The sequence below is a fragment of the Schistocerca americana genome, chromosome X, assembly GCF_021461395.2.
Source record: "Schistocerca americana isolate TAMUIC-IGC-003095 chromosome X, iqSchAmer2.1, whole genome shotgun sequence".
Lineage (NCBI taxonomy): Eukaryota > Metazoa > Arthropoda > Insecta > Orthoptera > Acrididae > Schistocerca > Schistocerca americana.
In genome coordinates this window covers 753,420,759-753,435,253 of record NC_060130.1, presented here as the reverse complement: position 1 = coordinate 753,435,253, position 14,495 = coordinate 753,420,759, and the positions used below count along the sequence as shown (strand labels likewise).

Below are 14,495 nucleotides of genomic sequence, written 5' to 3'. Positions count from 1 at the left end.
ACAGTGTCTATTGGGTACATATCGTGCATAAACTGCTCCAAACTATTGTGTTTCCAGTCGGGAACCACTCATTTAAAGAAACACAGTTGCCAAAAACCTCACAAAGATACAGCTCCTTCAGGGATACCGGCAGTAATAAAAAATAGTATTACAACAAAGTGTGTTGCAACCTGTGTTAAAGATATGAGACCTTTTAATGCTGTTTCTGGTGAAGGTTTAAGAGAACTAGGCCAAGAATTAATACATCTAGGTGCGCATTATGGAGGAGTTAACGTGGCAGATGTCGCACCACATCCCTCTACTATATGCAGACATGTCAAAGAACAAGCTGATGCAATACGAAACAGCATAATGCCTTCTGTTATTGCGGAAGTTATTAATAAAACATGTGCTGCGACAGTTGATATGTGGACTGATTCGCATAATTAGGTGCACTATTTGACACTTACAACACACAACATTAACACAGATTGGTCTCTTGTGAACAATGTTTTATTTACAACAAAATTCCCAGACGTTAAGAAGACGGGACTAAATCATTATGAAAGAAATTGAAGAGAGGATGGCTGACTGGGACACTTCGCCGGACATGTTGCACAGTTTTGTTTTTGTCTCCGACCAGGGTGCCAATGCTTATAAAGGCTTTGGAAAATCACGAAAGGATTTCTTCTGCTGCTCATTGTATAAACACAGCACTTGGCCATACTTTTGGTGAAGGTAACTTCTTGTTAAATCATGCCCGAACATCGCATCAACAATAAATACTGAAAAATGCATTGTAAGGTACATTAAGAAAAGTGGCCTCTGCTCGTCTTTGAAATCATCGTTGAAACACGAGGTCTGCACACGCTGGAACAGCTTGTACACTATGCTGGAACCCTTACACATTTATTATAACGAAGTTGCTGATTTGCTGACGAAAAAGAACTCCCCTTACAGATTGCAAGGATATGATAATGAGCTTGCAGGAAAAACTGCGCATTTTCTGAGACCATTTAATGAGGCCACAGATGAATTAGAAGGCGAAATAGAACCAACAATCCAGTTAGTTCTTCTTTGGTTTCACAAACTGCAACAAATTTGCAGTGTCAATGACACTGACTGTCAGGTGGGTAATTACTGCAGTTAAAAGCATTGTTTCATTATGATAAGCGATAGATTTATAATTAACTAGCGTAACTGATGTGTACTAAATAATATGTATTTTTAACAGAATGTACAAAGGATTAAAAATCGAGCCTTGGCTTTCATTTGTCACTTCCAGACATAAAATTGCTACGTTTCTTTGGCCGTCTTTCTGTGATCTTAATATGCTTGAAATAAATGAAAAGCAGGAAATTCTTAGCAATGTGCGACAAATGTGTGCTACTTATGTAGGTACAACATGCGACCATTAACATAAACGTTTTTGCATAGTTAGTGGATAGTGTATTACAGAGAAACGAGAATGTTAAAATTCGTATAATATTTCATTAACGTAAAACACTTCATGTTTACGCGAACGTTTTGATGATTTCCACATCAGTTCTGTATTACTTGTCTCTCTTGTTTATTATCATAGATCCTTCAAGTACTGTGTCATCAGCACCCAGAAAGAGAGATCGTTTCAAGGAATGGAGGAACAACAGATCATCCACAGCATATGAAGTAGGTCTCTTCATTTTAATGCAGCCTGGAGATGATGATGATGATGACATCTTAAAGTGGTGGAACAGACATGAAACAGATCTGCCAGGCCTGTCTGCAGTTGCAAGACGTATTTTATGTATCCCAGCAACAAGCGCACCTAGTGAAAGATGCTTTAGTAAAGCCGGCATGTCACTAACAAATCGCCGCAGCCAATTAAATCCGGAACACGTTATTGTTGATTAGCAGTGAATCACTAATTATAATTTTGTTTCTGTTGCAAACAAGTGAAAAGTATGACAAGTTATGTCTGCAAATGTTTGATGTTCTTTGTATGCTTTCTTTATGAAGATGATTGTCTTCTAGATTACAGGGACTGGACTTATTTAATGTTTCCAATAAATGAAAGGAAAAATATATCTTCTGTTTGGAAATGAGACTCATCTTCTACCTGTGATTCTATTGAAATATAATTTTACTTTCCAAGTGCTTTATGAATTTAGCTGTGTCATGTACCCGTTCTTGGCAACGATACTTTTGTATTCAAAGAGCGAGAGACAGAGATAAATACATTGTGTGTGTGTGTGTGTGTGTGTGTGTGTGTGTGTGTGTGTGTGTGTGTGTGAGAGAGAGAGAGAGAGAGAGAGAGAGAGAGAGAGAGAGAGAGAGAGAGACGTCAGCGGTGACCGGTCATGCTCGGTTATCCGCCTGTCCGGAATCCGGACAACAGACATGGGGCGAGTACGTGACCGAGCAGACTCGTGTGGGGCCGGACATGAGCAACTCGGTCCCCCCAGTCAACAGGCGAGCAATGACCAGTCAAACATTGAGTGTTGCAGCACTCTAATGGGTACTACATTCACTGTACACCAGCATCTCTCAACCTCTGGACACCAAACCCTTTACCTCCTTATACTGCTTTAGGCCAATCAAATTCTAAGTTGCAATTATTTATATACTTTGATAGCTGAAATTAGAAAGGAATCCATGGAATTTTCCATAGGCATTTTCATGCTCTCATCCTCTACCAACCTGTTTATGGGCTGACTGAAGGAATCTTCCCTTCACTCAACTGAAACCCTTAGTCTAGCTCAGATTCATTCATGAGCCACATCCATGCAAGGATAGTCTCTGCTCTTTCTTGCAGCAGTGCAACATACCCAGTCAACAAGCTACCTTCTTAGATGTTGATCTCCACCTTTCAGATGATTCCATAAAATCCTCCACCCACAGAGGCCAATCACCAACCACACCTCCATTTTAACATATGTCACCCTTTCCACAAAGAAAAGCCTTCCTCTATAGAATTTTCACTCACGAGGCAACATCTGCAGTGTGAAATAGAAGCCCTACAGATATGTCAACAACCTAGCCAGAGCCAATAAACATAAATAACAACATGTCCAGGTAGTCAAGAAACACATTTTCTGCATGATTTCTCAACTTGAGATGATCAAACTCATTCCGAATGTGAACAAATCTATAACCAGCACTCTCCTTATCATCCAGTATTACCAATAAATTGAACAATTGAATCACATCACATAATTTGTCAGGGTTTTAACACCTGATTGTGGCCTTGAATATAGGTTCCGTTACTCAAAATCATACCCCCATTATCCAGAGTAGTATCCCATCATCTTCATACCTACAAAGTGTTGTTGTCCATCTCTATGCAACCGCTGGTCCCAATTCTACAACCCTACAGAGGAAGGGAAAGAAGGGGACAGAGAAGGAGATGAGGAAACAGGGATGGATGGATGGAGGGAGGGAGGGAGGGAGGGAGGGAGGGAAGGAAGGAAGGAAGGAGGGAAGGAAGGAGGGAGGGAGAAGAGCAGAAACAGGGATGGAGGGAGAAAACCGGAGGATTACGGGTTTGGTATCCCATCGGCATTCAGATCATTTGTGATGGAACATAAGCTCAGACTATTCCAAGGATGGGGAAGGAATTCGGCCATGCTCTTTTCCAAGGAAACATCTTGGCATTTTCCTGCAGTGATTTAAGAAAACTATAGAAAACACAAATCTGGATGGCCAGACGAGAGCAGGTGCGGTATGATAACTACTGCGCCATCTTGCCGCAGAGAGGAGGAAGCTTAATCTGGAAAACAGAGTGGCAGCTGAAAAGTTGGTGAAATTTTAAGGCTCTTACAGGTGGGTATGAACTGCCCATAAATCAGTTGAAGATGAGTGGTTAAATATCATTATTTTTGTTTAGTAAGTTACTAAACGTAGGGTCTATTCACTTAACCAATCTAGATTTACCAACTTGGCTAGTAAATTAATTTCATAACATTCCTCTGCCATTTGGATTATGATAAAAATTTGATACTAGCATGATCTATCCTTATAGAATGTCATTCATGTGGTGTCACTGGTTCAGAGCAAAATTTTTCATTATCCACTACTTTAAGATAATATTATCTGTAAGACACTATGACAAGTTTGGTTCCATTCCAAATCAAGGGAATTGTATAAATGAGAAAGCATCTAACTTTCTGGGTAAAAACAATGTAAATGATTCCTAAGGAAATTTCCATAATTTGTTACACGTTGCTATTTCACCTAGTTGGTAACTCAGAAATTGTTAGTAATTTTGAGGTGACATGTATTTTTGTTAATATAAAGAAGTGACATTAACACTTCACAGAATTAACAATAGTAATAAAATAGGCTGAACTCTTACCAACAGCAGCTGTTGTCATTCTGTCAAGTCCATGTCCAACATGATCAGCATGTGCTTTTGTCCTGTCTTCAAACATGTACTCCCGAGCTTCTGATAATCGTGGTAGGTACTGCAGATTTCGAAGCTCATTTATACCAGTTCTGAAACAAGTAATTTTTCCCTTCATTCACAATTACGGAAGCTTGAAGACAGAACCGAATTTAAGACACTGCATATGAAATTTAATTTGATCTACTCTATAACATGCATGGTGACTGTCAGTTAAGCATGATAAACTCGCATGAATGAATTTTTTTTTATGTTAGTCACTACTTTTATTTTTTAACTATTTTGATCGACACTATGCATTTTGAGAATAGACCCTCATCATTAGATGCTTTACAGTAAGCTGGGATTTACATGAGAGCTGCTTCTCTCACTAGTTGCCACTTTTTCCCATGAAATATCATACTGAAGCCAAAAGCGTTTCCATATAAAAGCTAAATAAGGATTACTGCTTACTAACAAGAAGATATAAGGGAAGAAAACAAAAATTAGTTTATAGCCTTACACATTTTTAAGACATGGATGTGGCATATACAAACACACACACACACACACACACACACACACACACACACCCCTAATACTTTACCCTCTTTGGGGAAGTGTGTGGGGGAGTTTGCAGCCTTATGGCTTTTACTCCACTGTGTATCTACATCTACATCCATACTCCGCAAGCCACCTGAGGTGTGTGGCGGAGGGTACCTTGAGTACCTCCATCAGTTCTCCCTTCTATTCCAGTCTCGTATTGTTCATGGAAAGAAAGATTGTCAGTATGCCTTTGTGTGGGCTCTAATCTCTCTGATTTTATCCTCAAGGTCTCTTCGCGAGATACACATAGAAGTGAGCAATATACTGCTTGACTCCTCGGTGAAGGTATGTTCTCGAAACTTCAACAAAAGCCTGTACCGAGCTACTGAGCATCTCTCTTGCAGAGTCTTCCACTGGAGTTTATCTATCATCTCTGTAACACTTTCATGATTACTAAATGATCCTGTAACGAAGCGCGCTGCTCTCCGTTGGATCTTCTCTATCTCTTCTATCAAACCTATCTGGTACGGATCCGACACTGGTGACCAATATTCAACCAGTGGGCGAACAAGTGTATTGTAACCTATTTCCTTTGTTTTCGGACTGCATTTTCTTAGGATTCTTCCAATGAATCTCACTCTGGCATCTGCTTTACCGACGAGTAATTTTATATGGTCATTCCATTTTAAATCACACCTAATGCCTACTCCCAAATGATTTATGGAATTAATTGCTTCCAGTTGCTGACCTGCTATATTGTAGCTAAATGATAAAGGATCTCTCTTTCTACGCATTCGCAGCACATTACACTTGTCTACACTGAGATTCAATTGCCATTCCCTGCACCATGCGTCAATTCGTTGCAGATCCTCCTGCATTTCAGTACAATTTTCCATTGTTACAACCTCTCGATATACTACAGCATCACCTGCAAAAAGACTCAGTGGACTTCCGATGTTATCCACAAGGTCATTTATATATATTGTGAATAGCAGCGGTCCTACGACACTCCCCTGCGGCACACCTGAAATCACTCTTACTTCAGAAGACTTCTCTCCATTGAGAATGACATGCTGCGTTCCGTTATCTAGGAACTCTTCAATCCAATCACACAATTAGTCTGATAGTCCATATTCTCTTACTTTGTTCATTAAATGACTGTGGGGAACTGTATCAAATGCCTTGCGGAAGTCAAGAAACATGGCATCTACCTGGAAACCCGTGTCTATGGCCCTCTGAGTCTCGTGGACAAATAGCGTGAGCTGGGTTTCACACAACTGTCTTTTTCTAAACCCATGCTGATTTCTACAAAGTAGATTTCTAGTCTCCAGAAAAGTCATTATACTCCAACATAATACGTGTTTCAAAACTCTACAACTGATCGGCATTAGAGATATATGTCTATAGTTCTGCACATCTGTTCGACGTCCCTTCTTGAAAATGGGGATGACCTGTGCCCTTTTCCTATCTTTTGGAATGATACGCTCTTCTAGAGACCTACGGCACACTGCTGCAAGAAGGGGGCACGTTCCTCCACGTACTCTGTGTAAAATCAAACTAGTATCCCATCAGGTCCAGTGGCCTTTCCTCTTTTGAGCGATTTTAATTGTTTTTCTATCCTGATTTCGATGTCTACCATTTTGTCATCTGTGCGACAATCTAGAGAAGGAGCTACAGTGCAGTCTTCCTCTGTGAAACAGCTTTGGAAAAAGACATTTTGTATTTCGGCCTTTCGTCTGTCATCCTCTGCTTCAGTACCATTTTGGTCACAGAGTTTCTGGACATTTTGTTTCGATCCACCTACTACTTTGACATAAGACCAAAATTTCTTAGGATTTTCTGCAAAGTCAGTACATAGAACTTTACTTTCAAATTCGTTGAACACCTCTTGCATAGCCCTCCTCAGACTACATTTCGCTTCATGTAATTTTTGTCTCTGAAATCTGCTTTTTGTCACTTTTGCTAAACAGAAAAATCTTCCTACCTTTTTTAATATTTCTATTTACGGCTGAAATCACCGATGAAGTAACCACTTTATGATCGCTGATTCCCTGTTCTGCGTTAACTGTTTCAAACACTTCGGATCTTTTCTCCACCAGAAGGTCTAATATGTTATCGCCATGAGTCGGTTCTCTGTTTAACTGCTCAAGGTAGTTTTCAGACAATGCACTTAAAAAAAATTCACTAGATTCTTTGTCCCTGCCACCCGTTATAAACGTTTGAGTCTCCTAGTCTGTATCTGGTAAATTAAAATCTCCACCCAAAACTATAACATGGTCGGGAAATCTACTCGAAATATTTTCCAAATTTTCGTTCAGGTGTTCTGTCACAACAGCTGTTGAGCCAGAGGGCCTACAGAGACATCCAATTACCATGTTTGAGCCTGCTTTAACCGTGACCTTCACCCAAATTATTTCAAATTTCGGATCTCCATCAATTTCCTTTGATAATATTGCACTTTTTATCGCTGTAAACGTGTCTCCCCCTTCATTGCCCAGCCAGTGTATGGTTATTTCTGTAGTTCTTGGGTGTCTGCGTGATGTGATGAATGTTCTGTGTGTCCGATACTTGCCTGAAGTTGGTGACATGATTGGTATTTTGGGGGGTGGGAGGAGGATTAGGAATTGAGTATAGGGACGTTCTCTTCGACTTAGTCGTCAAAGATCGTCATTGGTCGTTTGTGCATATCGTGGGACATGTCATAGTGACCTATGGAGTGGATGAGGTTTTTTCCAGATCTGGAAGAGCTCTCGTAGAAAGCCCTTGCCAGACCTTGGAATCTTTCTTTGAGTAGTGGGATTTCGGCAGCGGCATGCAGGTCGTTGGTGGGGAATCCAATGAGTAGGTGCAGTGCCCTCCTGAGGGCAGCCTCTGGAGTCTGTCCAGGTGCTGCTTCGCCAAGTTTCCCCAGACAGGGAATGCATACTCCATTACTGGCCGTATGAGGGCCTGATAAACGTTCACTCCTACAGAGCAGGGAAGGGAACCCCCCCCCCCTCCCCACACACACACACACACACACACACACACACACACACACACACACACAATATTAACCTATGGCTTTTGGAGGTGTGCTTGCTACATGCAGAGCTGAGCGCTGTGTCTTTCTTTCCTAATGCATTTACCTGTACTAAGCAGACTATTTTTTTGCTTTTAGCTGGGTCTGGGTTATCTGAACAGCTTGCCTTGCCCCCCCTCTTAAGATCTGTCGTCACTTTGACAAATATTATTGTACATGTAAGAATTAATTTCTGACTCTGAAGCTTCTCTGTGAATTAATAATTGTTATAAAACAGCAGAGCTGTAAAGTGGCTTTTCCTTCAGTGGTTTCTGATGTGAGTTCGGTAACCCACTCCGAAAGTTACTATCACTTTCAGATTCAGAAGAACTATTAACACTTTGGGTCCTGAGCCATTGTGCGTGGGTGTCTACCATAAAGACTGGCTGATTTTAATGTATTTTAAACTACAACAACTCATGAAAGGTTTCAGTTATAGCTATAAAATTACTCTTATTGAAAAACCTAGAGTTTCTTGTTTAAAACCATATATAATACCTTTCTCTTGAATTAATACATACTTTTGACAAGCATTATTATTATAACATTGTTTTTGAAAAAAGGAAAAATTGGTCAAAGGTATATTCACTGTATTTTCTAGAAGGACATTTTTTTATTTTACACAAAAATTGTAATTATGATGGATACACTAATGGCTCTGAGCACTATGGGACTCAACTGCTGTGGTCATTAGTCCCCTAGAACTTAGAACTACTTAAACCTAACTAACCTAAGGACATCTCACACACCCATGCCCGAGGCAGGATTCGAACCAGCGACCGTAGCAGCAGTGCGGCTCCGGACTGGAGCGCCTAGAACCGCACGGCCACCACGGCCGGCATCTACAGTAATCTCCTGTAACTATTTTAGGATGCAATTTTGCTCTTTGTGTGGTAAATTTTGAAGCACGGCATTTTGCACAATGCTACTTTACATTCACTACGCTGGTAGCTTGTGTCTTTTCGCCACACTTTTCCAGTCAGTTTTTTTCCTCTCAGAGAACACACTACACACTGTTTTTGTTTCTGTTTCTTACCTACTTCTGTCTCAATCTTTTCCAGTTGACAGTCTTGAGAGTCCAGATGGACCAGGTCATGGTTCAAGATCTTTGCTTTGTGCAAGATCTGCACAGATAACTGTCATGAAGTGAGATGATGTGAGGCGTTTTCCAGTAACCTTACTGTATAATATGCAGGAATTTACAATCACCATTAGTATAACATGGAATGCCAACTTTCTCCACCACTTCACAAATGGCTCTGAGCACTATGCGACTTAACGTCTAAGGTCATCAGTCACCTACAACTTAGAACTAATTAAACCTAACTAACCTAAGGACATAACACACATCAATGCACGAGGCAGGATTCGAACCTTCGACCGTAGCTCCATCACTTCACAGTTTGATGTTCAAATGTGCCGTATGACAACCGTTGATCTGATAAGTCAACACCAAACTTGTTTTTATTGTAGTCCACTACACAGGCTGGCTTTGACTTCTCTCTTCCTCTCAGATCAGTGAAAGTAACCACCTCAGCAGTGTGCCTTGTACTTATCATATGAACATTTCTTTTGTCCTTCCAACACAGTGCTAACATATTTCCTTTACGCCTGAAAATAACTTCACCTCGCTGAAGGTTCGGATCTTTTATAGCACGAGGCAATCCCTGCCGAGATTTTCTTGTTGTTCCCAAAAGAGCAGTTTTTGCAGCTTCCAGTTCTGAAACAAGTATTGGACTTGTGTAGAATCTGTCCATAAACAAAGTGTAGCCTTTTCCTGACAGATCTGAAAGCAATGTCTTTACCAGAGTCACTGTATGTAACCTGTGTCAGATTCGGATAACATGTACAGTTTCGTACCGTATTTATTTGGTTTTTGTGGCATGTACTTTGAAATACACACGACCTTGAAATTTACACATGCCTTCGTCTATTGTAATTTTTTGAGATGGTGTATACGCACGCTGGAAATTAGCACACCCATTATCTAGGAGGGGTCTCACCTTGTGCAGTGGGTCATAGCCAGTTTCTCCATTCCTCGTAGCTAAGGAATTATCACTAATGTGGAAGTTTCTCAAAATAGGAAGAAATCTTTCACGGCTCCATATGTTTGGACAGAAATTACACGACACAACAGGGTTCTTGGACCAGTGCTCTCATATACGTGGCCTCACACTTACACACATATGGACTACAACTGCCAGAAACTTCCTGATTTCCGTAAGTGTAACTCCTTTCCACTTTCATAATGAGCAGGTGGGTGAAAGGGAATTTGTGCTTCATAATTTCCTGATGCATTGTTGAGCATACAGATTAGTTTGTTCCTTTATATGTTTCATCATACTGTCTGTCAGGAAATATGAAAAAAAATTCTATAGGTGCACTGTTCTGGTCTAAACTGACAACACTGCATATTCCAGATTGTCCTGAGAATAGATCGATATCTGGTGCACGATCAGTAGTCGTCCAGCCTTCCTAAGAATCGTTGTGGCGCGCAGGTCTCGGCTTCCCCCTCGTTGTCAGTCTCGCTCGTTCTTCAAGCAAAATATCGATGGTATTACTTGCTGCTGAAGTGCTTGGACACCTGCTCTCCTCTTCCGAATCTATCAGAAGCGTAGTATTTGCAAATAAAATCATAATTACATACTGAGAGTTTTTTCAGTGAAAATCTGAACAAAAATTATACATGTTTTGTTGTCAAAATTCTTTTCCTGAACTGCCAGAAACTTCTTGAACATAGTCCACATCATTATCAGAGTCATCTACAATATCTTCCTCTGACAAATGAACATCACTTTCTTCTAAATCATGATATAACTCGCCGAGAAATTTCTTCATCCATCAAGCCACGCTTCGCCATGTTGACGCTACTGAGATCGCGCGGGAAAAAATCGCCGCTTACAAAACCCGACGAATAAAATGGGAAGCACACCCTTCTACAGCATGGCCGCACCATCTAGTGACCAATACTTGAACTACAGTCCATGCAGTGCCTCCCAGACAAGCGGGAGCCGTAAGAACACACAAAGGAAGGAAGGGGAAGAATGAGAACACGCGCCCGTAAAATTACGGGCACCGGACTTTCGGGCAGGCCGCGCATGCCCGTGTTTTTACGGGCGTCAGCACCTAAGTGTTAATCATATTATCCTCTGTTGAAGCATTAAGACTGTGCTGTTACACTTGTTGACACAGATCTTCAATGGGACCCCCATTTTATATTGCAAATTACAATTCTACAACAAAATCTACATACATTTTGTCAGAAACATTTTCTTTGTTTTGCCACAGATGGCACTGTAATTGGAGGAACAGAAATGGATACACACTCATACTTTACATCATGCTACTCAATGGCCCTTGAATATCCAACGGCATGTGGTACCCTACTTCCATGCTGCGAGGGTAGGACAGGCCAGTATTTCATAACTTATAACTGGAAACCTAATTTGCAACGTTGTATTCCTCCGACACACTGCATGGGGGACTACTAAACACACCACTGGGGCTGTGGCTTGAGGTGAACGCTACTCTACTTTTCCAATTACAGTAAGTGTTCAAATGTAGTGCCACCAACCTCCATACACTTAGTGACCTGCTTTACAAATGATCAAACACAGGACAGAAGCATATCTGTGGGAATGTCAGCACAAGCATTACTGATGCGGTCAACCATGTCTTCACAGTTTATTGGCACTTGCTGGTACACCTTACTTTTTAAATATATCTACAGAAAGAAATCTGGCATTGTCAAATCTGACAGCATAGCCAGACAATTAATATGGCTACCCCTGCTGATCCACTGACCAGTGTAAACACAGTCTAATACCTCCGAAGCTTCAATTGCGTAATGTGCTGGGCAACCATCCTGCTCAAACCACATATGTTGTCAAACATCCAGGGCAACATCCTGCAGTAATACCAGTAGTTCCTGTTCCCAAAGCGTTCAATATTTGCGTCTATCCAATGTACCATCAATAAAATATGGACCAATGAGTTTGTTCCTCATGATGCCATGCCATACTATATGTTAACTGACCAATGACACTGATGGCCAACTTGTCGTAAACAGTGGGGATTGTCTACATTCCAGTAATGCATGTTATGCTGTTTAACACTACCGTGCTTTGTGAATGTAGGCTCATCAGTAAATAGTACCTCAGCAAAGAACGTGAGGGTCATTTGCATTTGTTGACGTGCCCATTCGCCAAACACTACCCAGTTATTGAAATGTGCACCAAGAAGTTCTTGATGCAGTGACACGTGATATAGATGATACTTATAACACTGCTGAACTGTAACAATACTACCCATGAGCATACTGGAATCTTTCCGGGCGCTTATCCGTGGGTTGTGGTGCAGTGCTGTTAGTACAGCTATTTCATAGCTTCTCCTGTAACATGTTTGCTTTTTTTCCTTTTGCCAGTCTGAATGCGGCTATCAGAAATAAAGGTGTTGACAATCTCATAAAAGAATGGACAAGAGTGGGTGGGATTTCTCTGGAAAACACTCAGCATACAAGGCAACAGCAGCCTCAACATTTCTCCTATATTCTTCACAAATCAGGATCATTTCAATTTTTTTCTTCTGTGGTTGCAACATTCCTCATCCACTTGCATATCTGTTCTTGAAATGATAGGTAGGTGTGCAGGCAATAAATACTGTGCAAGTACTGTAATGTTTAGAGCTGCTATTTGTTCTACATTTGCACAACACGTGAGCTCCAGTCACAGTGTACTGCCTGTTATGATATGATGTTGTAGTTCACTACATGGCCACGGCGGTGTGTTGAGTAGTCCCCCGTTTGACATGTCGGAGAAATATAACATTGCAAATGGAGTTTTCAATTAGAAGTTATGACATACTGGTCTGTCCTACCTCACAGCATGGACGTGGGGTCCCACGTGCCATTGGATATCCAAGGGCCATTGAGTAGCATGTCTTAAAGTACGAGTGTGTACCCATTTCTATTCCTCTGATTACAGCGCCATCTGTGGCGATATGAAGAAAATGCTTAAGACAAAATGTATGAAGATTTTGTTGCACAATCATAAACTGCAATAAAATAGGGGGGTTGCCATTGAAGATAATTTTCCCCCCTGCCACCCACTCATGGAATGGGGTGGCAGGTCGAGTGTGGTACTGTTGGTTTCTTTTCTTCTCTGCTGTACATTTCCATGGAGGCTAAGGTCTGATGCAGGAGACCAGCCACGAAGAGAACTCTCATTCTGTTCTGCAGATCACTTCTGCACCATAGCTGACATGTGTCCAATACTGATCCTACTGGAAACAGATTAATTTCTCAGGATACAGCTGTCACATTGATGGGATTATAACATTACCCACAATCTGAGTATACTGTCAGCATCAAGTCAGTCATCTATGCCACGAAGAATCCCATGTTTGTGGGAACACATACAGCCCCACACTATCACAGACACAAAGCCACTACGAGATGATTCATGGATACATTTGGGATCGATATGGTCACCATACAGTCTATATGTATTTCTACCAGATCATTATTTACCATGGAAAATATAGATCCGTTAAAAAATATTTCATCCTGCCAGTCATGATAAATACGTTACTCAGGAAATGCTAACCAGTATGTCAATGATCATCATGGTGCTTCCTTTTTACAGCTGCATATTTGCTATGATACTGGCACTGAAACATTTATTTATTTATTTATTTATTTATTTATCTTACAGCTCGAAACATGTATGGGCAATGTTATTGTAATTACAGTTAGATTATTGATACACAATATATATAGATTACATGCTATTAAGTAAAAGATCATTTAAGTATATTTAACATAGCATTCCCGAGGTCAAATCATGTAAGCACCATACTGTATGGACACTTCAATATAAGCCATTTTTTTAACTCATTTTTAAAAATTCTACCAGAAAGCTGTTTCAGGTTGTTTGGAAGAGAAGTACAAAGTATTGCTCCCTTAATGAATGGGGAACTTGTTGTTAGATTCAATCTTCTGCGCACCATATGAAAGTCTGATTTGTATCTTGTATCGTAATCATGGATTTCCATATTCCTGTTTGCCACTTTTTTGTCTTTTTTCACTAATAATATTGATTGAAACATATATACTGCATAGATAGTCATGATATTAAAATTATGAAACAGGTTTTTGCATGAAGTTCTGGGTCTTCCTTTTGCCATAGTTCTTATTACTCTTTTCTGCAATACAAATACCCTTCTTATATTCTATTGGCTACACCCACCCCACAATACAATTCCATAAGACAGATGGGGATACACCAACCCAAAATACGCTATTTTTATTGCTTCAGTATCTAGATATTCAACTAATCTCCTTAGTAAATACAGACTAGATGTTATTTTACCACAGACATGATCTATTTGCTGATTCCACGTAAGTCTGTCTCATATATATATTTCCCACCAACACCAACCTATCCGAACTCCGGAGATGGGAACTTGCCCTTCAGTATATCCTCTCTTCACGTCATCCGCCAGGCCTCAATCTCCGCTAATTTGAAGTTGCCGCCACTCATACCTCACCTG

At 40.6% G+C, this 14,495-nt stretch overlaps 1 protein-coding gene across 1 annotated transcript in view; it reads right to left on the bottom strand.

Annotated features, from left to right (window-relative positions):
• Window positions 1-14,495, bottom strand: part of LOC124556298 — a 391,641-nt gene that overhangs the window by 78,037 nt on the left and 299,109 nt on the right. Inside the window, exon 8 of the mRNA XM_047130273.1 lies at window positions 4,313-4,452. Coding sequence (XP_046986229.1) covers window positions 4,313-4,452 — 140 coding nt within the window. The remainder of the gene's footprint in view (window positions 1-4,312; window positions 4,453-14,495) is intronic.